This window comes from Microcaecilia unicolor, chromosome 4, assembly GCF_901765095.1.
Source record: "Microcaecilia unicolor chromosome 4, aMicUni1.1, whole genome shotgun sequence".
Lineage (NCBI taxonomy): Eukaryota > Metazoa > Chordata > Amphibia > Gymnophiona > Siphonopidae > Microcaecilia > Microcaecilia unicolor.
Window position 1 is genome coordinate 178421693 of NC_044034.1, and position 26331 is coordinate 178448023.

Sequence of the window (26331 nt, forward strand, 5' to 3'; positions counted from 1 at the left end):
GGTGCCTGATGAGTTGTTTGAACTGCTTCTTCCACTGTGTGGCACGTAAAAGCCTTTTCTTTAAACAGAGGTGCTTTCAAGTGACTTTGTGATGACGTTTCAAGTCATTGCTTGCTTTCTTGAATTTCATCGTTTAAAAAAAACCTCACTTCACTTTGCTTTGTGAGCACTGGAAAGCTTTTGTTGCTGTGAATGATAAGACTGGTTTTGGAGTGCAGAGCAATTGAAGTCTTAGAGTATTCAAAAATTATCTGTGTCAAAACACCCTTTTGAAACAGGACAGTATTGCCATGCACAGGCATAATGAAGAGGTGATGAGGCTGCAAGCATTGGCTGTGATACTTCTGTAGTGTTATGTGTTCAGGAGAGTTTATCCAACTCAGGGGGGGGGGGGGGGGGAGTTATCAAGCTGCATTAGGGCCTCAGAATGCCTTATTTGCCCCTTAATGTAATTTAAAGTGTTCCAGTACAGCATGTTTTGCCCCAACACATTGATATTTAGGTCAGCACAGGTTACATAGTAATTAGAAGCAAAACATGAAATGCATGTAAAGCAGCTCATTCATTTGCAAATACCATAACGTGACTTGTAGTGAACACTGGGTATACACCACAAGTCATATTATGGCCCTAAAACAATGGTAAAATAACCCCATTTACTGCTCAGGAGCATGAGGCTATCAAGCCACGGCCTGATGCTCTCTGCTTCTTGGGGCTCTGTCACGCCCCCTGATGTTCTCCCCCAGTCTAGACCCCCCTGATCCAGACTCCCATATGAACAATTCCCCCTGATCCAAACACCCTCCATCAGGTCCCCCCCAATCCATACAACCCCCCCATCTAGCCTCCCCCTGGTCAAGCCCTCTACCCCAAAAGACAAGCCCCCCCCCACCCCACTCCTGTGCACATACCATAGAGTATTTGACTTTTATTTCTGTGTTGTAACTGAAAATCTTATGGAAATAAAAGTACAGGTGCTTCTCATTCTAAATTTAGCAAAATGCAGTGATCCAGTGGGTGCTTGGCCAGGAATGATACTCAGTTGGTCATGCCCTTCCGGCACCATTCTTAAAAATGGCGCCCCTAGTAATGGTCTCATGCTACTACCACTAGGGGTCATGCTTCCGGGTTCCTGGACTACTGTTGCTTGCGAAGTGGTTTGCAAGCTGCGTTAGTCCTTTATATCAGGAGTCACAACCTGTGGTACCGAGATTCTACAAGTTGCTGTCTCTTGTGGTAAATCAGGATGTAGTAAAGGCATGCCTTTTACCACACCTTGATAACTTTCCTCCTCAGCGATCTCATTGTTGTAATATGATCATATGCCTTCATAATTAATTACTTCAATCAAAGTCTGGTGATGTCAGCATTCCATGAAGTGCAGTTGTAAGTCGTTTCCAGTTTTCATGCTTTGTGGCAGTGGCGTAGCCAGACAGCCAGTTTTGGATGGGCCTGAGCCCAAAGTGGGTGGGCACAAAATTTTCTCTGCTCCGCCCTACCTCCACCTCATGAGCTAATGAGGATCCTCAAGCTCAGTCAGCTAAAGACTTTCTCTGAAGGTGGCCAGAACTCTCTTTTACCAAGCTTGGCAGGCAGCAGCAATGACCCTAAGCCACTGATGCCAGCACCCCACACATGCTTAGCTGTCGATGGCTCAAGGATGCTGTTGCCAGAGCTTGGTAGAAGGGAGTTCTGGCCGCCTTTGGAGGAGGTCCTTAGCTGGGGATGTCTGGGAATCCTCACCAGCTATACAGCAAGGGTTAGGACTGGTGTTAGACCTGCTTGGGCCCAGGTCAGAAAATAAAGGAGGGCTCCCCTCCCCGATTCCCTCTCCTCTTTGCCTCCCTTCCAATTTCCCACCTGCCATTACTATCACACCAACAGAACCTCACCAAATACAGAACAAGGGATCACAAATTAGAAATAAAAATATTTAGACAAAAATTGAAAAGGAACCCCAAGAAGTTAAACATAGCATTACTGCAACACTGGAGACATAAAACATGCATTTCCTTTTCTACAGAACACAATACAAAGACATTTCCAAAAGCTAACATATTCCGTTTAAAACATTTGAAATAAAATGCTTTGTTTCTACCTTTGTTGTCTGGACATTTTATTTTTCCATCTTGCTGGTTCCAATTTCTCTTTTCTGCTTTCCTCTCTGCTGTCTGCTAATTCTTCTTCAAGCGGCTGTAGTCCATTTGTCTTTTCTCCTCTCACCTGTCTGTTCCCTCACTATTCCTGCCTCTGACATGTTGATCATTCCTTTGTAGCTCTTTTCTGCCTCTCTCTCACCCTTCTTTGTCTCCTTTTTACTTTTCAACTACCTATCAAATTTCCATCTTCTTCTTTCACCCACTAGCTCTCCCATTCCCCATCTCTACTTTCTTGCTCTCCCATTCCCCATCTTACTCCTCCCCATCTCTACTTTCTCTTTTTATCTTTAATCTACTTCCCATTACCATATTTCTACTCTCTGTAATCATTATCTCTGATTCATTTCCTTGCCCTCTCCCACAGGGTTCCACCATTCCCATCATCTTCTCCCTCCACCCTTCTAACCAGCATCTGATCCCCTCCCCACCCCACCCCACCCCACCCCACCATGGTAGCCTTATATTTTCCTGCCCCTTCTCTCTTCATTCCTGTTAAATAGTAATAGTAGTAGTCCTCTCCCCCATGGCCCAGCATTTCCCCCCCTCACCACCTACTGTGTACGTCTCCCTCCCTCTCATCCACCCCCATGTCTATCTCCCCTCTCATTCCCACTGTCCAACATCTCTCTCCCCTTCCCATACAGCATATCTACCTTCCTCCCCTCTACCAGCATGTCTAACATTTCTCCCTTCCCTCCACCCCTATGGCCACCATTTTGCCCTCCTCTCCACCCCTATGTTTAACATTTCTCCCCCTCTCACCACCTATCCCCTCTCTATGCAGCATGTCTCCCTCTCCTCCACCTCATATGCAGCCAAGACTTCTCCCTTCCTGACCCCTCCACCCCTTTACTGGATCTCTCCCTCATTCCCCATGCAGCTTCTCCCCCACCCACCATGCCTCATCATTCCATCTTCCCTTCTCCCTGTGCAGCATCTTTCCTTCCATCTTCTTCCCTCCCCCTCTGTGCAGCTGCTGTCCCTGTCTTCCCTCCCCCATCCAACATCTTTTCCCCATCATCCCTTCCCCCGTGGCGTGCCGTAACTTTCACCCCATCTTCCCTCACCCTCGCAGGCCCGCCCAGCAGCGATTCCGATCGCACGCAGCTTCTTCGGCTCGCACACGCTGCCTGCCGGCTGCCGCTCAAATCTCCTTGCAGCTACTAAGCAGCAGCGCTAACCCGGAAGCCTCTCCTCTGAGCTTCCGGGTTAGCGCTGCTGCTTAGTAGCTGCAAGGAGATTTGAGCGGCAGCCGGCAGGCAGCGTGTGCGAGCCAAAGAAGCTGCGTGCGATCGGAATCGCTGCTGGGCGGGCCTGCGAGGGTGAGGGAAGATGGGGTGAAAGTTGCCTCACACCACGGGGGAAGGGACAATGATGGGGACCGGAGCCTCCGGAATCGCTGTGCTGCTGGGCGGGCCTGACCCCAAATTGGGTGGGCCCAGGCCCACCTGGGCCCGCCCGTAGCTACGCCCCTGCTTTGTGGGACCCGAGTAAGTAATTTACTTTAACTGTTTGTCTATTGTATGATCAGTAAATCAAAGGTGCATTAGTTGTGTGAACTGCAAAAACCTGATCTTAGTTCATAGTATGATTTGTTCATTGTCTGATATACATTACTACTACTACTACTACTATTTAGCATTTCTATAGCGCTACAAGGCATACGCAGCGCTGCACATGATAAAATACATTCCCTGGATCTAATATATGCATTATACATGTTAGACTTTGCAAATCTTAATTATTATTATTATTATTTATTGCATTTGTATCCCACATTTTCCCACCTATTTGCAGGCTCAATGTGACATACATAGTTTTGTTAACATTGTCGTTCCAGGATATCGGATACAGTTAGTATTGTGCAGAGATTAGGTAGGGAAGAGAGAAGAAGGAGGGAGTGGTTAGGGTAGTTATAGAAGGTGGGCTTTATAGAGGGTGGGCTTTCGTAACTGAGTGGGTTGGTGAGGTGGGTTATTGAGGTTATCGGTTCTCATTGTAGGCTTTGTTGAAGAAGTATGTCTTCAGAGATTTGCGGAATATAGTTATTTCGTTGATTGTTTTCAGGTCTGTAGGTAGTGCGTTCCATAACTGTGTGCTCATGTAAGAGAAGGTAGTGGCATGCATCAGCTTGTATTTTAGTCCTTTACAGCTGGGGAAGTGCAGGTTGAGAAATGTGCGGGATGATCTTGTGGCGTTTCTGGGAGATAGGTCCACGAGGTTTAGCATGTATATTGGAGCGTCTGCGTGAATGATTTTGTGTACAATCATGCAGATCTTGAACGCAATTCGTTCCTTAAGTGGGAGCCAGTGGAGTTTCTCTCTTAAGGGTTTTGCACGTTCATATTTAGTTTTTCCAAATATGAGTCTGGCGGCCGTATTCTGGGCAGTTTGGAGTTTTTTGATAGTCTGTTTTTTACAGCCAGCGTACAGTGCGTTGCAGTAGTCCAGATGACTTATTACCATTGACTGTACCAGGGTACGGAAGATGTATCTTGGGAAGAACGGTTTTACTCTTTTGAGTTTCCACATGGAGTAGAACATCTTTTTCGTCGTGTTTTTCACGTGGGCATCAAGAGTGAGGTTTCGGTCAATGGTGACTCCAAAAATTTTCAAGTTTTGTGAGACAGGAAGAGAACAGTATGGTGTGATTATGGTGGAGAAATTTTTTGTGTTATGTTGTGAGGTGAGTACAAGACATTGTTTTTTTTCTGTGTTAAGTTTTAGTTGGAATGTATCTGCCCATGTGTGCATTGTTTGGAGGCTTTGGTTGATCTCGTTGGTGATTTCATTTAGATCATGTTTGAATGGGATGTAGATTGTGACATCATCTGCATATATGTAGGGGTTGAGGTTTTGGTTGGCTAGAAGTTTGGCTAGAGGTATCATCATTAGGTTGAATACGGTTGGTGAGAGGGGGGATCCTTGGGGGTGATCTGTCTGCGCTCGTTGTTACTTGGTATGATCTTGTGGTCAGGAATCCTTTGAACCATTTGAGAACTGTGCCTCCTACTCCGAAGTATTCCAGTATATGTAGTAGTACTTCATGATTAACCATGTCAAAGGCACTGGACAAGTCGAATTGTAGGAGGAGTATGTTGTTACCGGTTGCAATTGCTTGTTTGAATGAGTTCATTGCGGACACTAGAACAGTTTCGGTGATATGATTTGACCGAAATCCTGATTGAGATTCGTGCAGAATTGAGTGTTTATCTAGGAATTCAGTGAGTTGTTTCGTCACTACGCCTTCCATGAGTTTGGTTATAAGTGGAATAGATGCTACTAGGCGATAGTTGGTTAGGTCCATTGTGCTTTTCTTAGTATCTTTCGGTAACGGAGTAAGTAGGATGTTTCCTTTATCCGTGGGAAAGAGCCCATTTTGAAGCCTGTGATTTACGTGGTTCGTGAGGTCTGTTTTGAATTGTTTGGGTGCGGATCTTATTAGACTATTAGGGCAAATGTCTAATTTGCATTGCGATTTGGCGTATTTTCCAAGCCAATGTGAGATTTCCTGTGATGAGAGCATGTCAAAGTTGGCCCATGATCGATCTGCTGGGCATTCCCCGGGTTTTGGGTCTAGACATTCAAGTATGTTTGTGTAGTTCGTTATATTAGTAGGTATCATGAGTCTGAGCTTCATAATTTTTTCCTTGAAGTAATTTGCAAGATTGGTTGCTGATGGGGTATCTGTGTTGTTGGATGTAGCCATAGTAGTATTTAGGAGATTGTTTACGAGTGAGAAGAGTTTTTGTGTATCCTTGTAGCTTGGTCCTGTTTTGGTTTTGTAATATGTCCTTTTAGTGGGGGCAGTTCCATAAAGTGCGCTATGCTAGTATTCCATAACAGCAAATTTGTGTGCCTAATCCCTATCAAATGCTAGCGTAAGTCATCAGTTAAGTGCCTAAATTTTGGTGCAACTAATTACGACTGCTTAGTTTGGTTGATTTTGTTTCCTATTGTACCATATGGAGTTCCTTTCTGTTTCTTATGTTTTAGCCTGTACACCACTCATTTCTGCTAGTCAGTTTGAGAGGTATAGAAAATTTTTAATAAACTATAAACTATAAATAGGCATGCCTAAATGCAGCAGTTAGGTACCTAATGTACAGTTTTCAATAAAGTGCACACTTAAATAGTTGGAAAGCCCATGACCTGCCCATGCCCCTCCCATGGGAACATCCATCCCCTTTACAGCTTCATCAAGCAGAAGCGTAGCCAAGTTTTGGCATTGGGGAAGCGGACAGTGTAAAAAAAATAGGCATCAGTGTAAGAAGGTTTACAAAACTGCATAGGCACCGTTTTTATTGGTCATGGTCTTCTGGTTCCTGAGGAACAATATTAGCCCAAGATCTGCAGGAGTTTTAATCTTCCTTACACATCGGCACAAATAACTTCTCAACCAACCAAGTGTAGTTTAACGAAACTTTTCTTCCAGCCCCTCTGTACATCCCCTTCCTTATTTTATACTAGCCGTTAAGCCCGTTAAAATGGGTGAGATTTCCACCTACCCTCCTCGCCGCCGCTCCCTCCCCACTCCGTGCCGGGCCCCCTGCACTGACCTGACAGTGCCTCTCACCTCCATGTGAAAGTGCTGCAAGCAGCAACAGATCGCTCTGCTGCTGCCTGCAGCGCTTCCACACAGAGGTGAGAGGCGCTGTCAGGTCAGTGCAGGGGGCCCGATACGGAGGGGGGCGGGAGCGGCGGCGAGGTTGGGGGGGAGGGTGGAGGTTGGTGCGCGCGATGTTCGTTCCAGACTCCAGCGGCAGCGTCCGACAGTCCGACTCTGTTTCCCTCTCTGTTCCGCCTTCTGACGTCATCACGTCTTGACACGAGGGCGGGACAGAGAGAGAAGTCTCTACTGCGCGTTTGCAGGTGAGTCGGTCACTTGCTATTTATATGTTTGATGTTACCAAATCTGAAGAAAAGAAATACTTTACAAAAACAAGTACACTGCTTCCTCTTCAATACCCATGTTTTACTGTTTCATCTTGCTCTTTTTCAGAAACTTGTGCTGTGAATAATGGCGGCTGTGATCGAACCTGCAAAGATACTTCAACTGGTGTGCGCTGCAGCTGTCCTGTTGGGTTTACACTTCAGTTTGATGGAAAGACCTGCAAAGGTGTGTAGTGGAAGGAGTAAAGTACAAAGCAAGCAATATAACACCTTCAGTACAATGGGGTTAATTTTAGGCACCAAGAATGCATGTAAATGACAAGAATATTGGCATATATGCATGAAAATGCCAATATTCTATAAAACATCTTAAATATGATGGTGTGTAGCTGGAAGGTGGACGTAGAGATGGATGTCTGGGCAAAATGTGAGTGGGACACGTGGAGGGGCATAATCGAAAGTGGGTGCCCATCTCCATGGGCGGCCATGCGAAGGGGCGGGACAAACTGTATTTTTGAAAAAAGATGGGCGCCCATTTTTTTTTTGATAATACGGGTTGTGCGGGGCAAATGCCTCAGATTTGGGCGTTTTTGAGCTGGGTGCTATCGGTTTTCAGCGATAATGGAAACCGAAGGCGCCCAGCTCAAAAACGAACAAATCCAAGGCATTGGGTCATGGGAGGGGCCAGGATTCGTAGTGCACTGGTCCCCCTCACATGCCAGGACACCAACCGGGCACCCTAGGGGGCACTTGTAACAATTAAAAAAAAAGTTAACTACCTCTGAAGTCCATAGCTCCCTTCCCTTGGGTGCTGAGCCCCCCAAATCCCCCCAAAACCCACTCCCCACAACTCTACACCATTACCATAGCACTTATGGCTGAAGGGGGGCACCTAGATGTGGGTACAGTGGGTTCTGGGGGCGGTTTGGAGGGCTCCCGTTTACCAGCACAAGTGTAACAGGTAGGGGGGGATGGGCCTGGGTCCACCTGGCTGAAGTCCACTGAACCCACTAACAACTGCTCCAGGGACCTGCATACTGCTGTGATGGAGCTGGGTATGACATTTGAGGCTGGCATACAGGCTGGAAAAAAAACGTTTTTAAAGTTGTTTTTTTTGGGTGGGAAGAGGTTAGTGACCACTGGGGGAGTCAGGGGTGGTCATCCCCGATTCCCTCCGGTGGTCATCTGGTCATTTAGGGCACTTTTTTGGGACGTCCGTGAAACAAAAGGGTCCAAAAAAAGTGACCCAAATTTGCGCTAAAAGCGCCTTTCTTTTTTAGATTATCGGCCGAGGACGCCCATCTCTCCTCGGCCGATAAACATGCCCCAGTCCCGCCTTCACCACTTCTCCGACACCCCCCGTCAACTTTGGCTGTTTCCACGACAGATTGCAGTTGAAGACGCCCAAAATCGGCTTTCGATTATACCGATTTGGGCGCCCACGGGAGAAAGACGCTCATCTCCTGATTTGGGTTGAAATATGGGCGTCTTTCTCTTTCGAAAATAAGGCAGATAGTTATGTACTTAAATTATAGAATATATAATTTACAGACATTTAGTTAGCAATCAAGGCATGAAACCTTAATACTGGCTTTTCGATTGGTCAAGCAGTCACGCCTAAAATGTGTGTGTATTTGCTCTGCTCTGCTAGTATTCTATAATGGAAAGTAGGTGCCTTATAGACTGCCTGAGCACTATCTGAATAGCACCACTGAATATCTCTAAACTGCCCCAACACTGTTTGGATAGTGCCACGGAATATCCTTACAGACTACCTGAGCACTATCCCCTGGATTCTATATAGCGTGACCAAAATTCATTGTGCAAATCCAGTTGTATTCTGGATTTGCATGCACAATTTAATTACTTAACAGGCAAATCAGCACTGATAATTGCCACTTAACAAGCAATTACTGATACTAATTGGCATTAATTAGAATATAGGCGCACAACTTGCTAGTCATATTCTGTAAAGTGGTGCACGTAAATTCTAATGCGTGCTGCCAAAAAGGGGGCATGGCCATGGGTGTGGAACAGGCAAACCATAGGTGTTTCAAAAATCTATGCGCATGGTCATTGAATACACCTGCTCCATGCCTAACTTAGGCGTCGGTATTTACAACAAGCTTTACTTGGCATAAATGGATGCGCCTAGAGTTAGGCACAGGCATGGCCGCTAGGCATATTCTATAAACCGGCTAAGCATATTCTATAAACCACACCTAAATCTAGGCGCGGTTTACAGAATATGCCTAGGTGGAAATATTTTCGGCGCTGATTTATCAAGTGCCATATATAGAATCTAGTCCTATCTGGATAGTGCCACGGAATATCATTACACTGCCTGAGCACTATCTAGATAGTACCACAGAATATTCTTACAGACTACATGAGCACTATCTGGATAGTGTCACGGAATATCCTTACAGACTGCCTGAGCACTGTGGCCCCGACATTCAGACCACAGGAGATAGCCGGGCTGTCAATGGGCTATCTCTTGCGGTCATCGCTGAACCTGGATATTCATTTTTAAATTCCAACTTAACCAGCCAAGCCAATTTTCAGCACTAGCAGGTGAAGTTGGAGCTGGCCAAAGCTATTCCACCTCTTGTGGCAGCCAAATATGGACACCAAACTTAGCAGGTTCTGCGGTAAAAATTGCTGGATAGCCAGTTATATCGCGCAATATAACTGGATATCTGTAAGCCACTATCTGGTGATATTCAGCGCCAGATAGCTGACTATCTGGTGCTGAATATCACCGGATAGCTGGTTAAGTGCCGTTCCAGTGGTCATAGTGCCACAGAATATCCTTACAGACTGCTTGAGCACTGTCTGGATAGTGCCATGGAATACCCTTACAGACTGCCTGAGCACCGTCCGGATAGTGACACAAAATATCCTTACAGATTGCCTGAGCACTGTCTGAATAGTGCCATTGAATATCCTTACAGACTGCCTCAGCATTACCTGGATAGAGCCACGGAATATCCTTACAGACTGCCTTAGCACTATCTTGCATGGGGGGAAAGGGAGGAGCTGAGCACTGGATAGTGCCACAGAATATCCTTACAGACTGCCTGAGCACTGTCTGAATAGTGCCACTGAATATCCTTACAGACTGCCTCAGCATTATCTGGATAGAGCCATGGAATATCCTTACAGACTGCCTTAGCACTATCTTGCATGGGGGGAAAGGGAGGAGCTGAGCACTGGATAGTGCTACAGAATATCCTTACAGACTGCCTGAGCACTATCTGGATAGTGCCACTGAATATCCGTACAGACTGCCTCAGCATTATCTGGATAGAGCCACGGAATATCTTTACAGACTGCCTTAGCACTATCTTGCATGGGGGGAAAGGGGGGAGCTGAGCACTGGATAGTGCCACGGAATATTCTTACAGACTGCCTGAGCACTGTCTGAATAGTGCCACTGAATATTCGTACAGACTGCCTCAGCATTATCTAGATAGAGCCACGGAATATCCTTACAGACTGCCTTAGCACTATCTTGCATGGGGAGAAAGGGGGGAGCTGAGCACTGGATAGTGCTACAGAATATCCTTACAGACTGCCTGAGCACTGTCTGAATAGTGCCACTGAATATCTGTACAGACTGCCTCAGCATTATCTGGATAGAGCCACGGAATATCCTTACAGACTGCCTTAGCACTATCTTGCATGGGGGGAAAGGGGGGAGCTGAGCACTGGATAGTGCCACGGAATATTCTTACAGACTGCCTGAGCACTGTCTGAATAGTGCTACTGAATATTCGTACAGACTGCCTCAGCATTATCTGGATAGAGCCACGGAATATCCTTACAGACTGCCTTAGCACTATCTTGCATGGGGAGAAAGGGGGGAGCTGAGCACTGGATAGTGCTACAGAATATCCTTACAGACTGCCTGAGCACTGTCTGAATAGTGCCACTGAATATCCGTACAGACTGCCTCAGCATTATCTGGATAGAGCCACGGAATATCCTTACAGACTGCCTTAGCACTATCTTGCATGGGGGGAAAGGGGGGAGCTGAGCACTGGATAGTGCCACGGAATATTCTTACAGACTGCCTGAGCACTGTCTGAATAGTGCCACTGAATATTCGTACAGACTGCCTCAGCATTATCTAGATAGAGCCACGGAATATCCTTACAGACTGCCTTAGCACTATCTTGCATGGGGAGAAAGGGGGGAGCTGAGCACTGGATAGTGCTACAGAATATCCTTACAGACTGCCTGAGCACTGTCTGAATAGTGCCACTGAATATCTGTACAGACTGCCTCAGCATTATCTGGATAGAGCCACGGAATATCCTTACAGACTGCCTTAGCACTATCTTGCATGGGGGGAAAGGGGGGAGCTGAGCACTGGATAGTGGCACGGAATATTCTTACAGACTGCCTGAGCACTGTCTGAATAGTGCCACTGAATATTCGTACAGACTGCCTCAGCATTATCTAGATAGAGCCACGGAATATCCTTACAGACTGCCTTAGCACTATCTTGCATGGGGAGAAAGGGGGGAGCTGAGCACTGGATAGTGCCACGGAATATTCTTACAGACTGCCTGAGCACTGTCTGAATAGTGCCACTGAATATTCGTACAGACTGCCTCAGCATTATCTGGATAGAGCCACGGAATATCCTTACAGACTGCCTTAGCACTATCTTGCATGGGGGGAAAGGGGGGAGCTGAGCACTGGATAGTGCCACGGAATATTCTTACAGACTGCCTGAGCACTGTCTGAATAGTGCCACTGAATATTCGTACAGACTGCCTCAGCATTATCTGGATAGAGCCACGGAATATCCTTACAGACTGCCTTAGCACTATCTTGCATGGGGGGAAAGGGGGGAGCTGAGCACTGGATAGTGGCACGGAATATTCTTACAGACTGCCTGAGCACTGTCTGAATAGTGCCACTGAATATCTGTACAGACTGCCTCAGCATTATCTAGATAGAGCCACAGAATATCCTTACAGACTGCCTTAGCACTATCTTGCATGGGGAGAAAGGGGGGAGCTGAGCACTGGATAGTGCCACGGAATATTCTTACAGACTGCCTGAGCACTGTCTGAATAGTGCCACTGAATATCTGTACAGACTGCCTCAGCATTATCTGGATAGAGCCACGGAATATCCTTACAGACTGCCTTAGCACTATCTTGCATGGGGGGAAAGGGGGGAGCTGAGCACTGGATAGTGCCACGGAATATTCTTACAGACTGCCTGAGCACTGTCTGAATAGTGCCACTGAATATTCATACAGACTGCCTCAGCATTATCTGGATAGAGCCACGGAATATCCTTACAGACTGCCTTAGCACTATCTTGCATGGGGAGAAAGGGGGGAGCTGAGCACTGGATAGTGCTACAGAATATCCTTACAGACTGCCTGAGCACTGTCTGAATAGTGCCACTGAATATCCGTACAGACTGCCTCAGCATTATCTGGATAGAGCCACGGAATATCCTTACAGACTGCCTTAGCACTATCTTGCATGGGGAGAAAGGGGGGAGCTGAGCACTAGATAGTGCTACAGAATATCCATACAGACTGCCTTAGCACTATCTTGCAAGGGGGGAGCTGGCAGCTTTCTGGAGAGCAGCGATATTCATACTATTATCCAGATATCTACCCGATAAAGTTAGGACAAAGAAATTTCTGTCATAATTTTATCTGGATTGCAGCTGGCACTGAATATCCTGGTGGAATGGTGAGTGCTGCCACGGCTTGGATAATGGCAATATTTAAACCGCTGTCCTGATACCTAATACCCAGGTATTCAGTGCTGGCTGCAGACCGGATACTTTCACTGAATATCCGTGTTGGGTTTTTTAATTGCTTGGCTGCAGTTTATCAATACTGACTGTGGTGTCTGAAAACATTGACCCATTTATTTTGAAAACCTAATGACTAGTACAAACCTCCCTGTATATTGGTTTGCTTGTATTGGTACAGAATAGAAAATGACCCTGATGAGTTTAATATTGGAAAGTAAGGTTGACTTTCACATTGCAGGATAGCCACAGTGAACATTAACTTCTATTGGTCTAAATTTTTCCTTTTTAAATATTTTTCAGACATCGATGAATGCCAGAGCAGTAATGGAGGCTGTGATCATTTCTGCCGAAACACTGTGGGCAGTTTTGACTGTAGCTGTAAACATGGGTTTAAATTGCTACCGGATGAGAAGACCTGTCAAGGTATAGGATGCTTCCCAGAATTCGATGTGTAATGAAACAAAGAAGTTATGTAGGTGCATCACAACAGCATAGTTCAATATTTCATATTTCATAGGTGGGCAAACTACAGCCTGTAGGCCAAAACCATCCCTAGAACACCATTTATCTGATTTGTGGTAAACCCATGGTTTTTGCTTGTGGTACCTCCTCTGTCCCCAATACCTCTCTGCATCTCCTTGCAGCTAGCTGACATTGCTATTGCAGCCAATCTGCTCCAAACTGTGCATCTGGGAAGGGGAGAAGGAAGCTAAATGTTGCTTAGAGGTCAGGAGCAGGGAGGCAGGCAGGGAGTTTGCAACATCTGAGAAGGCAGATGATTCCTTCCTCTCAAGCGATTATCTCTGCATACTGCCTTCCTGCTAGCTTAGGAACAGCTGATCTTACTTTTTTTTTTTTTTGCATATCAGTGCAATCCTGACATCTGGGTTCAGAACAGGTTTTGGAAATAGAGTAAAATGAGCTCTTCTGAGACTGGCATAAATAAACTTGCAGGTGTAGCCTAGCTTTCACCTTCCCCTTGACAGGTGTACTAGGCTCCCTGTTAATTGCAGTGGAGACCTGTGGGTACTATTGAGTCTGTTTAGCTAGGTAACATACTTGAATACTGTGGCAAAATACTGGAATTTCCAGCATGTGAATTAGATTGGCCAGCAGGTGGTGCATGTTTTATGTTTAAAGCTGTTACAGAGAAGTGACTGTTCCTTCTTTAGTTTAACACAGAGAGGAAGTAACCTGCAGTAATGTGGCCAGCTACTTTATAGTTCTGGGCTCAGATTGGCCCAAGTGCTCAAATTCAGTCTGGAAATACTGGATTTTCTCCACTCTCAGTTTGGAAGTAGAGAGAGAAAGACCTTTTTACTGAGGTCCTGTGTGCTGTTAATCTATGAGCAGCTATATTTCCTGTAGTTCCCAGGTACTATCCAGGTAGTGATAAAATGTTTAGATAGTTTAATAATTGATCCTGATTCAGTTACCTGTTATTTGCGTGTTAATTTCCATCTGTTTTTTATAGTTCATTGTTCAATATTTTTATGAAAATAAACATAATTGTTTATTGGCTCTAATGTCTTGGACTGACTAAGAATCTTGGTGGTTTGTGTGTTGGGCTGTGAGTGCTATCTAGGACCTGTGGGACCAATGGGAGTGTGGCCCCAGTAACCTAGAAATCACCGGGGATAACCTGAGAGTGGGAGACTTGCCCAGAGGCGGTTGGGACCCTGTCGGTGGGAGGAGGGTGCTAGTGTAGAGCACATGCCCAGGTGCAGGCGGACCTGAGCTGTGCTGGGGATAGACCCTCTAAATAGCTGCAGGGTTAGCACCAGACGAGTGGCTGGGCATTCTGTGAAAGACCTTTGCTTTCTTTTTTTGTGGCAGTGGTAGGATTGTCAGGCTTAGTGTGGTGGTGAGGGTCACCATCCACTGAGTGGTTCAGAGTTTTTATCTGTAACCTCCAGACATAGAGCACAGTGAACAAGTGTAGCAGTAACAGGGTTCCTACCCCAATCAGAGTTGTTTTTTTTTTTGGTAGTGTTAGGAGATTAGCAGCATGTTGATGGTGACTGGCAGCAGCCAGCAGACACCAGAGATGCCTGACCTAACACAAGAGGAACTGGATGGCCTCAGCGAGGAGGAGACGCAGGACTGAACATTTGTGGGAGAGATTTGAATGCTTACTTCCAGTGCATGTAAATTTATCTCATGAATATTATGGATATCCTGAAAACCTGACTAGCTGGGGTGCCTCCAGGACCAGGTTTGGGAACCACTGGAATAGTGCCTAGTCTAGTGCATATATGCACCTCACCAATGATGGCACCAGTGACATATAGAAGTGTGATTATTGGCATCCATTTATAGAATTAGACCATTAATTTACAAAACGAACAACAAAAGAATAAAGTGGCACAACCCTCACTCTTAATTGTCCAATCAGTTTTCCAGTTTTTCAAATTTTTCAGATTTTTCAAACTTTTCAAAAAAACAGCAAAAGGAGCAAAGGAGGAAAAAAGACCTCAGCTGACTGGGTCTCACCGTCAGACGAGAATTAAATGGACCCCATGTCTGGGGATAACATTTCCCACACCACAGTTCACAGTATAATCATCGGTCTAAAAACACCTACAAAAAGTACTTTATAAATTTAAACTCAATCCAAATCATTTAGGACTTCAATAACGAGAGTGTTGTAAACATATCAAGTTACTTCAACAAGATCGCGTATGCTGCCTAAGCTAAGTACAGCTTTTTTGCACACATTCTGTGAAGTAACTCTCAAGTAACTTGATATGTTTATAACGCTCTTATTATTGAAGTCCTAAATGATTATAATTTTGCACTTCAGAAGCATAATTCATGCACTTCAGGAGCATGTGATCAGTGATTTTGTATTGTTTGTTTTGCACATTTTGAAGTGTTTTTTTCCAGTTTTTTTAGTTTTTACCATTACTTTACACCAATTTTCAAACCAAACTTATGTGCATAAATTGTCCTTGCAAACCTTCCTGCAGAATGTTACATATACCAGTTTGGTGGGGGGGGAGGTTTGTTGAGAAAATTTATACACGTATGGATCAATAATTCAAAGGAAGTTATATATTCACCAGCAGCCAGTGAAAGTTTAACTTCCTTATCTGTAGATTATTGGCTGCTTTATGGATGATGTCAGGCCAGTGTCCCTCTAATCAGCCCAATACTATCTGTCTAGGCAATGGATGGAGGGAGGGTATAGTAAGGGAAGAGCTACAAAATAATCTTGTGCGATATTCAACTGCAGACTGGATAATTTAATTCTCGTTTTCTGTAGGGGCTTTATGTGGGCAATGGGATGTTCAGGTTGGGAAGTTCACATTTTCCTGATATTTTACAAAAGGCTGTGCTGGATATGGCAGCCAGTCCACATTTTACATCACCATATCTATAAGAACCCTGTTGGCTAGTAAAAACTTCCAGGCATGCAGGAGGGAAATTTTTGTTGAATTTCATTTGTTATGAAATAATGTTGCTAAAATGAAATGAAATACAATAACACAAAATGCACATCCCTAGTAAAATTATCCAGATGATTAAGAAGGCCCAAATAGGTTTCTTGCATGTCCTTGCTATGGCCAGTCTTCCTTGTAATTCAATTAAATATTTGTTAGTTTTATAGCGTGTCCTCTTGTTTGATGTACACTATCGTTGGAAATAGATGTTATAATTGAGTGAACTCTTCTATTAACCATTCAAAGATTTAGAGCCCAGTAATTCTGTCACCTCTAAGTCTCCAAGTTAAACATTCCCAAACACCCTGTTTTCCCCTTGTATAATAAATCCTTTGAGCAATGAGTGCATAGTTTTCCCATGGAAACTATAATAGGCTTACTGTTACTTCCAACATTGCAGATTGATTTAATCTGTCTTTTAACATGACCAGACAGGCTGGAATTTTTCCATTATGTCATACACAGTGTGTTTGTTTTTGTTTTACTGTGGTATACATATGAGTAAAACATGGTGGTCCTAGAGCAAAATTAATTCTTTGGAGGGTGTGAGACACCCTTGATGGACTAACATAAGAATGATCCAGAGGTGCTGAAATACAAGAGCTTTACAGAGCACATAGGCATCGTCTTCATCTGAGGAAGAGAGTTATCAGGTCTAGGAAATCTTGGAATGTAGAACCTCTTTTGGAGAGGTCTTCTGTTGATTTAAAGTAAAGTATCACAAATGGCAAGGAATTTTAAAAGTCATTTATCCGGGTCATCTGGCTGTTTGAAAACTACCCAACCCTTACCCAGTACAGTACATCTGAGTATCACCAATACCTGTATTTTTACCCACAGTCAGAAGAAGCATTTCTAAGGTTGTGGTTAGGCCAGGGAAGGGAAGTAATGTGCCCAAATGTTATTTTAATATTTATGCTATTATTTTCAAGGGAAAAGGTATCCACTGAAAACGCTGGTGCAAATTTCTGTGTGTACTTTATCCTCAGGAAGCTTTTGAAGGGAAAGGATTCTTGTACTTGACCTTTTTCAACTGGTGAAAAGACCATGAGTAGAAATTTTACAGCTTTATTTGTTGTTAGTATCTACATTTATGTGCCAAGTGGAATGAGATTCTTTAAACATAGTGAAGTTTCAGACTTTTTAGCGTGATCACCCAGCAATTTTTTTGAGCTTAAAAATGTTTGCACAGAATCAATTCGGTGCCGACGCGGTTAGGTGGTGTGCGTGTAACGCAGACCCACACTGTAGAAGTCTGCCCGGTGTTGGTCTTACTTCCCAACAACTGGAATTATTGTCAGAGCTCACTCCAGCCATGAGACTCCTGATGCAGGCCTAGTGGCCGAAACACAGCCCATTTTGAGTCTTATCATATTCTTAATAAAGACTTTTGAAGCACCAGAGAGTGTTTCCAACTTTTTTGTTCGTCACCCTCACTGTGTTTGCTGTGTCTATCAAGTTCTGCTTAGATTGCTTCTTCTGTGTCTTGTTGATCTGCACTGTAAAACTACCATTATTTGAAAAATAAAATGGGGTACCAGCTTACTGTTAATGATGTCACAGTGACGTAGACTTCTGTCTGGGGAGCAATGCTGGAGGCCTATCACAAGCTTCAACCAAAGCTGCAAACAAATCGCTGAATTCAAGGAAGTGCTGCAGATGATCTGGGATAGCCTGCCAAAGGGACCGATCGACATTCCAGTTAAGAACTTCCCAAGCGACTGAAGACCTGTGTTACAGTTGGGGACACAGTGGCGGCCCTACCATTAGGCAACTGAGATGGAGGCCTCAGGCAGCACTCTTTATGGAGCGGCATCTATCCCCTTTCCCTTTCTCAACTCCAGCCTACTATCTCTTTTTGTTTTTTAAAAGTTGGCGGCAGCAGCAATCCTCATACGCTGCCCTGCCGCTGACACCAGCATTTCCTCTGTACTGTGGGCCACCTCCCTGATGTAGCTTCTTGTTTCCTCAGAGGCGGCCTACAGTACAAAGGAGACGCTGGTTCTAGCGGTAGGGCACTGTATGGGGATTGCTGCCACTGCTGACTTTTGAAAACAAAGATAGGCTCGGAGAGGGAGGTTGAGGGAGGAAGGAGAGGGGGAGATGCCAGACCGTGGCTGGGGATGGGGGCGGGAGGGAGTTGGCACGTGCGGAGATTGTGGAAAGATGTTGGACTGGGAGGGGAAATGATGCTGGGGGGGAGCCGAGGCGCCATCTCATCCCTGCCTCTGATGGCAGATTGCCTTGGGCCACCCCTGTGGGGGTGGACACTCTGAGCATTAACAGTGACTGCAGAATTCTGACACAGTGTTAGTTGTATCATTTGAATGATGTTATTTTACTGTGTTTTAGCTCCAACATTTTTATCGCGGAAAAATCACTAGGTAGTAACGCTAAAATGTCAGAAATATCAACAATATAAACATTGTTTACTAGTAATATGTAAGTATGATGATTAAGTAAGTACATAAAATTTCTCATTGAAATTCAAAGCGGTTGCTGAAAAAACGACAAAAAACTCTGGGTGAGGCAAAAAAAAAAAAAAGTAACCCCCAGAGTTTTTTATCGTTTTTTCAGCAACCGCTTTAAATTTCGATGAGAAATTTTATATAAACACACACACACACACATACACACATATATATATATATATATGAATATATGTGTATATATGAGACCAATATTCAGCAGGATGGCTAATGCATAAAATTATATGGAAATGTATGCAGATTTTCCAAACGGGCAATGCATTCAAGTTTGAATGCTGAAAATGCCGTTATAACTTTAAATTATAGAATTTAGTTCTTCAAGATAGTTGGCATCTATTCTACAAATATAGGCTGATAGTCCCTGAAGCAGCCTATGGATGAAACAATGATTGTGTTGGCATCATCAAAACAAGTAGCTCATAAGCTATTCAGAGATATTTAGAGTTGAAGGTTAAAGAGCTTTAATAAAGAGAACTTTTCTTCATACCCTCTCGTTTATGAATGAAATGTTTTTGAAATCGTTATTTTACAACGTCTCACACATGAATGGAAGGTTTTTGTATTCACGGGGGTAGGGTGTAGAAAGCTGAGCTCCTCAGATTATAAAGAACTCATGGATGATAATTTTGTAACGTATCACCTAGGTTGGGAGGCTAAGTAGGTGCCTATTTTAAGCCTATTTTATAAAGACACATAGATGCCCATAGAAATTGTGGCAAAAATACAGCTGTGTACATGTACACCAGTCTGGGAGCAGGTGTGCATGTATGTAGTTGAAGGTGTTTATTTTTATTTTATAATGTATTTTATTATTATAATGCAAAAAGAAAACACAAATGCAAATAGAGTAACAAAAGCAGAACAAACCCACAAACCACCCCCCTACCCCATGACAACAGGGGTGTTTAAGTGTTATAGCTAAGGACTAAAACATGCTATATAGAAATAAGTTCCTAGGGAGAGAGCTAATGAGGCAAAACTCTCCAAGTTTCATAAATTTGCCAGATCTCATAAAATTTAGTCCATATTGTAGTGTTGTCAGCTTAGACATTTGGAAAATAAAATCCATTTGCTGAAAAATCTGAGATATAGATGGTAAGACAAGTTACTTCCATGCGTTACTTCCATGCCTGTGCAATGACCACTTCACTAGCTATAAAAGGCATTATTGCGAGCCTGTGATGTTGAACCTTAATTGTCGCTGGCTTGTAACGAAGAAAACAATATTCCACTTCCAGTGGTTAAGCACCTTCCAAGATAACTTGCAAAGTGTCCAATATAGAAGTCAGTGTGTATTTTATAACCTATGCACATATTTCACAACTGCAACCAGGCTTCACCCAAACTCATTTCTTGAACATGCCTCCACTAGTGTCATGTAAAAGAGCACATCTTCTTGTCTCCATGTGTACTTTTACACATGGGGTAATTTTATGAGAGGCCTTTCATGTGCGCATGAAAGCGCTTCCCTTAATAAGTACACAACTACATAAGTACATAAGTATTGCCATACTGGGACAGACCAAAGGCCCATCAAGCCCAGCATCCTGTTTCCAACAGTGGCCAATCCAGGTCACAAATACCTGGCAAGATCCCAAAAAAGTACAAAACATTTTATACTGTTTATCCCAGAAATAGTGGATTTTCCCCAAGTCCATTTAATAATGGTCTATGGACTTTTCCTTTAGCAAGCCATCCATACCTTTTTTAAACTCCGCTAAGCTAACCGCCTTTACCACATTCTCTGGCAACGAATTCCATAGTTTAATTACACATTGAGTGAAGAAAAAGTTTCTCCGATTCATTTTAAATTTACTACATTGTAGTTTCTTCACATGCCCCCTAGTCCTAGTATTTTTGGAAAGCGTAAACAGACGCTTCACATCTACCCGTTCAACTCCACTCATTATTTTATAGACCTCTATCATATCTCCCCTCAGCTGCCTTTTCTCCAAGCTGAAGAGCCTTAACCGCTTTAGCCTGTCCTCATAGGGAAATCATCCCATCCCTTTTATCATTTTCGCTGCCCTTCTCTGTACCTTTTCTAATTTCACTATATCTTTTTTTATTTTTGTTTTCCATTCCTTTCCTAATAATACCTAACATTCCATTTGCTTTCTTAGCTGCAGCAGCACACTGAGCAGAAGGTTTCAACGTATCATCAACGACGACACCTAGATCCTTTTCTTGGTCTGTGACTCCTAATGTAGAACCTTTGCATGATGTAGCTATAATAATGGATTCCAAAAAGTGAATGTGTGGAACTGTATTAATTCATTCCAGTTTAGATTTTTTTAAGATGAAGGAGTTTGACCTCAGTGTTTTATTAAAGTTAAACAAGTTTAAGAACAATTGAAGAGTTAAGCATGGGGGCTCCATTTGTTTCTCTATATTATTATATAACCAACACTAATTATTTTCTGCTTTAAACTTGGTGATATTCATTTCATTCCTGTTTGGCGTCAGGGGAGGAATTCTAATTGGCATCGAAAAAAAACGCATAGCGGTATTCTATCAACTGTGCCTAAAGCAAGATGCAGTTTATAGAATAGAGCTTAAGCCCAGAGATTGTGCCTATATTTAGGCATGGCCATTTGTACCAATGAAAAGTCACACCTTGATCTGTACATGGCTCTCTCATTTCTGTGCCCCTTTTTCTGACTTGTACGTAAAGTTTAGGCATGGATCCCGCACCTAACTTTATGTGCATATGTGTTGATTGAATCAATAATTGCTTGTTAAAAAGCCAATTATTGCTGCTAATTAGCATGTTATTCAAATTGGGTGCGCACACTTTTTATAGAATTAGGGGGCAGATGGGTACTCCATGTGATTCAAACTGACTAGTGTCAGGAACAGTATGTTGGAATGATGCACCATTGGTCCCACTCAGCATTGCCATTTTTTTGCTCTTATATTTTTAAATACACATATTTTGTAGCATTATAATAGAAAATATTACACATAACCACACAGAGATGAATATTAATAGAATCTAACCCTCCTGTTTACTAAGCCGCATGAGCAGCTGGTGGTGCGCTAATGCTGACACAGCCCATTCACTTTGAGTGGGCTTTGTCAGTGTTGCTGTACGGCAGCCGCTAGCGCAGCTTAGTAAACAGGCAGGTAAGTGTTTATAGCATTTAAAAAATTTATTTTCTAAGGACTAATAAACAGAGGCTAGAGACTTCTTATGAAATTGCTTTGCAGGAAAATTCAAGTGATGGCTCTGATCTCTCATCCTCACAGTTCACTGAACCATTAATCTGTGGCCTCCTCAAGGGGTCCCTGATGGGTGATGAATGCATGAAGAGGTTTTTGCAGTTTTACTGTCTTTAAGATCCTATAAGGAGCCACATCTCAACGGCAAAATGATAGTTAGCTAGGATAGCACTACGGGGACGACTAGTGAAAACAGTCAATAATTGTTGCAGTAGCTGCATTTTAATCTTATCTGCTGTGATTGATCTAGAAATGTAGAAGTATTAAATATGATGGCAGATGAGGACTGTAAGGCCCATCTTGCCTGTCCAAATTATTTCCTGATGTAGTCTATTAAGCCTTAAATATTCTTAAAATTAGGTATCTATTCTTTCCACTAGGAAAATAGTATCAGCCTTTTTGCCAAGTAATAAAGAGAAGTTTATGGTCACTGGGTCATGTTTTGTCAAAGTCCAAAAAACTCTAAAGTGTGCAGTAGAAAAAGGGTGGCAGAGTGGCGACAGTGATGGGGAACTTTTATTTTAGCATGCTAATAAATTCCCCAAATTGTTTGATTGATGTGCATTCTCTCTTTCCCTTTGCTGGTTATTATGGTATATGGTAAAGTCTGCTATTATAGATCCTACTTTTGATTTCCCAGTCCACCATATTTTTATGGCTTACATTTCCTTGACAGAGGAAGTGCTGCTAACTTATCATTTTAAAAATTATAGATGTTGATGAGTGCTCTTTTGAAAGGACATGTGACCATACCTGCATCAATCATCCCGGGACATTCGAGTGCACCTGTAGGAAGGGCTACAGTCTGTATGGTTATACTCACTGTGGAGGTAAGCAGAAGCTCACCCAAAGTCTTCATTTGAAGTCCTAGGATAAATGAAACAGGACCAATCAAACTCTGCTTTGTTGACTGGATCCTTGCTCTGCTCCTGAAATTTCTGCTTCTCAATATTGCATTCAGTATTCAGCTATGATACAGTATGGCTCTTATATGTAAATTTCATAAGAGGTTTCCTAACCACTTGTCTTGGAAATGTCCCCTGGGCTCAGGTGTCAGCATCATGTAGACGCCAGTAGTAGCTCTTAAACATGTGGGAAATCTCTTCTAAACACAAACTTCTTCCTACCTACAGTGTAAGTCCCAGAGTGTTAGAATTAGCTGGCAGTGTTCCGGGCACAGATAATGGGACCCCTCTTTGTTCAGCGCACAGACTGCATCATCTTCTGTTCTCTTTCCTCACCTCTTCCTTTGAGTCCATCTAGCCTCTGGCTTTTACTCAACCTTTGGCCATATGAGTTCTCATACTGCCTGTTCCATGGAGGATGATAGATCACAAACTGTGACCTTGAAAAGGTTGGGAAACATTGTTCTGCAACTCTTCACTACCATTATCAAAATGTTGATAATCACACAGTCAAGTCTATTTTTTGGGTATCAGAAAGGAATAATAAGTCAAAATACCATTATGCCTTTTCCCAACTTCCCTTTGGAAGGCTGTATGCAGCTGAAAAGCATTGAGATAGTTTTGCAGCTAGTTACTTGTGCTTCTTGGTTTTAAACTGTGGTATTCCCTCCTCTGAAAGTGCTATGTGATGCTTTTTTTTTTTTTTTGCTGACAGAACAGCCATGGCGTATGCTCTCAAGGCGGCTGCTTGCACATTTTCTGAGAGATACGCTTGCAAAGAGATTGGGAGTCTATTAGAATGGAAAGCATTCTCTATTCATGTTGTTTTGCTTTGTGTAGGATTGCTTGCAGGTTGTGATGCCCTTTTTTGCACAAAGAAGTCTTTGTACATGAGCATTCCAGAATTTTCTACAACTGTTTTGGGGAACAACACTTCTCAGCATTCCCCCCTAACATTTTTGAAAAACTGAAGTGGCAAAAAGAATTAGTGAAAGCATGATGTGGAAGGACAGGTGAATTACAATAAGGAGACTAGAAATAGAAAGGAGAAGAAACAAACTGGGTCCATGTGAAAATGATATTTTATTAATATGTGACAGATCTTAGCACCAATATAAAGTACACTGAAAGATAAGGAGAGAAAAATGTAACTGTGACGAAACAATGGGTTTCTGAGCCTGAAAACTGTATTATTTCATGAAGTGTATTTCTCCTAATTGGCCAGTAGATGGCACTTGTTTTGAGTTTTAAAGCTGTTGCAGAAATCTTTCTCTCTTCCAGTTTCAGCATATGTAAAGGCAATCCGCAGTACCATTGTGCAGCTACTTTCAAAATTGATGCCCTGGGCTCTGATTGGCCCTGGATTTCAAACGTAGCCTGAAGGTACTGGATTTTTCCTAGTCTCAGCTAGGGAGCGTAGAGAGAAATATCTCTTTACTGAGGCCCTGTGAGCAGTTATATTTTATAACCTGTGAGCAGCTACATTTCCTGAACTCCCCAGGTACTACCCAGGTAGTAAACAAATGTTTAGATAGATAGCTTTATAATTGATCCATATTCAGTTACCTGTTGTTGTTTGCTGATTTCACCTTTTTCTGTTCACTGTTCAAGTTCTGTGACAATAAACCTTTTTTAGTTTATTGACTCTGCTGTCCTGGACTGACTAATAATCCTGGTTGGTGTTTTAGTGTCTGTGGGTGCTTTCTGGCAGCTGTGGAACCCCTGGAGTGTGGTCCCAGAGTCCTAGAAATCACTGGGGAACAACCTTATTGTGGGAGACCAGCCCAGAGGCAAGTGGGAACCAGTCGGTAGGAGGAGGGTGCTAGTTTGGAGCACATGCCCAGGTGCAGGTGGGCATGAGTAGTGTTAGAAACAGACCCTCCAAGTGGCCGCAGGGCTAACCCCAGGTGGGTGCTAGATGTTTTGTGACAGACCTGTCTTTCTGTATGGTGGCAGCGTGGTGGGATTGTCAGGCTTATTGTGTGGCTTGAGGGTCAACATCCACTGAGTGGTTCAGAGTTTTTTTTTATCTGTAACCTCCAGACACAGAGTACAGTGAATGTGTGCAGCAGTAACAGGATCCCTTTCCTGTTCAGTTTTTTTTTTGGTAGTGTTAGGAGATCAGCAGAGTTCTCCTGCGGGGGTGGAGAGACCAGACTCCTTGTAGGCAGAGGCCCATAAGTTGGCAGGGCCAGATGCCACATCAACTGAGATCCGTCAGATCTATATGGTATAGCAACAGCGAATAGACAAGCTGCGGCGTGAAGAGCAGGAATTCCAGCTATAAATGGCGCATATCCAAAGCTCCAGTCTAACCTCTGCACACAGGCCAGAGGCAGAATCCATGGCCTGAATTGGACCCAACTTGTTTGCACAGTTTGATGATACCCAAGGTGACATTGATGGATATCTGACTGCCTTTGAAAAAATTTGCCACCTCAATGAAATTCCACAGAAGGACTGGGTATGCTATTTGGGAGGAAATCTCACTGGTAGAGCATTTGAGACATTCCAAGGACTGTCACGGAGATGGGCTTCCAGTTTGAGGAGGCACTCAAAGCTTTGTTGAACTGTTATGCCATTACTCCCGAGACCTACAGGCTAAAATTCTGGAATTTTCAAAAGGGGTGGATGATACTCACAGCGAGTTTGTGATCCAGTTAAGATACCAGCATCAGCAGTGGCTCAGTGGAGCTGAGGTTAAAACCTAAAGAACTGCCAAAACCTGATATTCCTGGAGCAGTTTCTTCAGCGTTGTCCAGACGTAAAGCAACATGTCCATGATCAACAGCATCATACTACAGAGAAGGCAGCTGAGTTGGCTGACATCTTTATGGCTAACTGTCCCTGGCTGGCAAAGAGAAATCATCCTGATCCGCAGCCAGGGCCCTAAGTCAAATATTCCTGCAACCTCAGAGACTGTCAGCAAACCCTCCAGTGTTCCCCAAAAACCTAAAGACTTTAGGTATGAGCGTCCTTATTATCAGTGTGGGCATACAGGACATTTCAGAACAGATTGCCAAAATAATCCCAAGCCTGCACTAAAAAGCATTTCAGTTCCTGCATCAAAGCTGGTGGCTTTCGTGGGTGGCTCCAGTCCCACAAATGGGGCACGAGCAGTTGCCACAGCACAGAAAGTTACTGGTAATTCATCAAGCAAGGAAGCAGATGGGTTGCCACAACACTACAGCACCTCAGTAACTGTGAATCAGACCCAAGTGGCTGGGCTTGTGGAAACTGGCTCTAGCATGACTTTATTATGACCAGAGCTAGTGCCGGAAGATAGTATTCTTCCAGGCCGCACTGCGGAGCTAGTGTTAGCCAATGGCTCTATTGCTTGAGCATTCCTGGATTGGGGTACCAAGCCTGGATACAGAAAAGTAGGAATAATGAAAAACATGCCGGTACCGATGCTGTGTGGGACTGA

At 43.6% G+C, this 26331-nt stretch overlaps 1 protein-coding gene across 1 annotated transcript in view; it reads left to right on the forward strand.

Moving 5' to 3' along the window:
* The window catches only part of SCUBE2 (signal peptide, CUB domain and EGF like domain containing 2), a 283319-nt gene that overhangs the window by 128094 nt on the left and 128894 nt on the right, over positions 1-26331 (forward strand). Inside the window, exons 8-10 of the mRNA XM_030201013.1 lie at positions 7162-7278; positions 13146-13268; positions 22713-22829. Of these exons, the coding sequence (XP_030056873.1) occupies positions 7162-7278; positions 13146-13268; positions 22713-22829 (357 nt within the window). The remainder of the gene's footprint in view (positions 1-7161; positions 7279-13145; positions 13269-22712; positions 22830-26331) is intronic.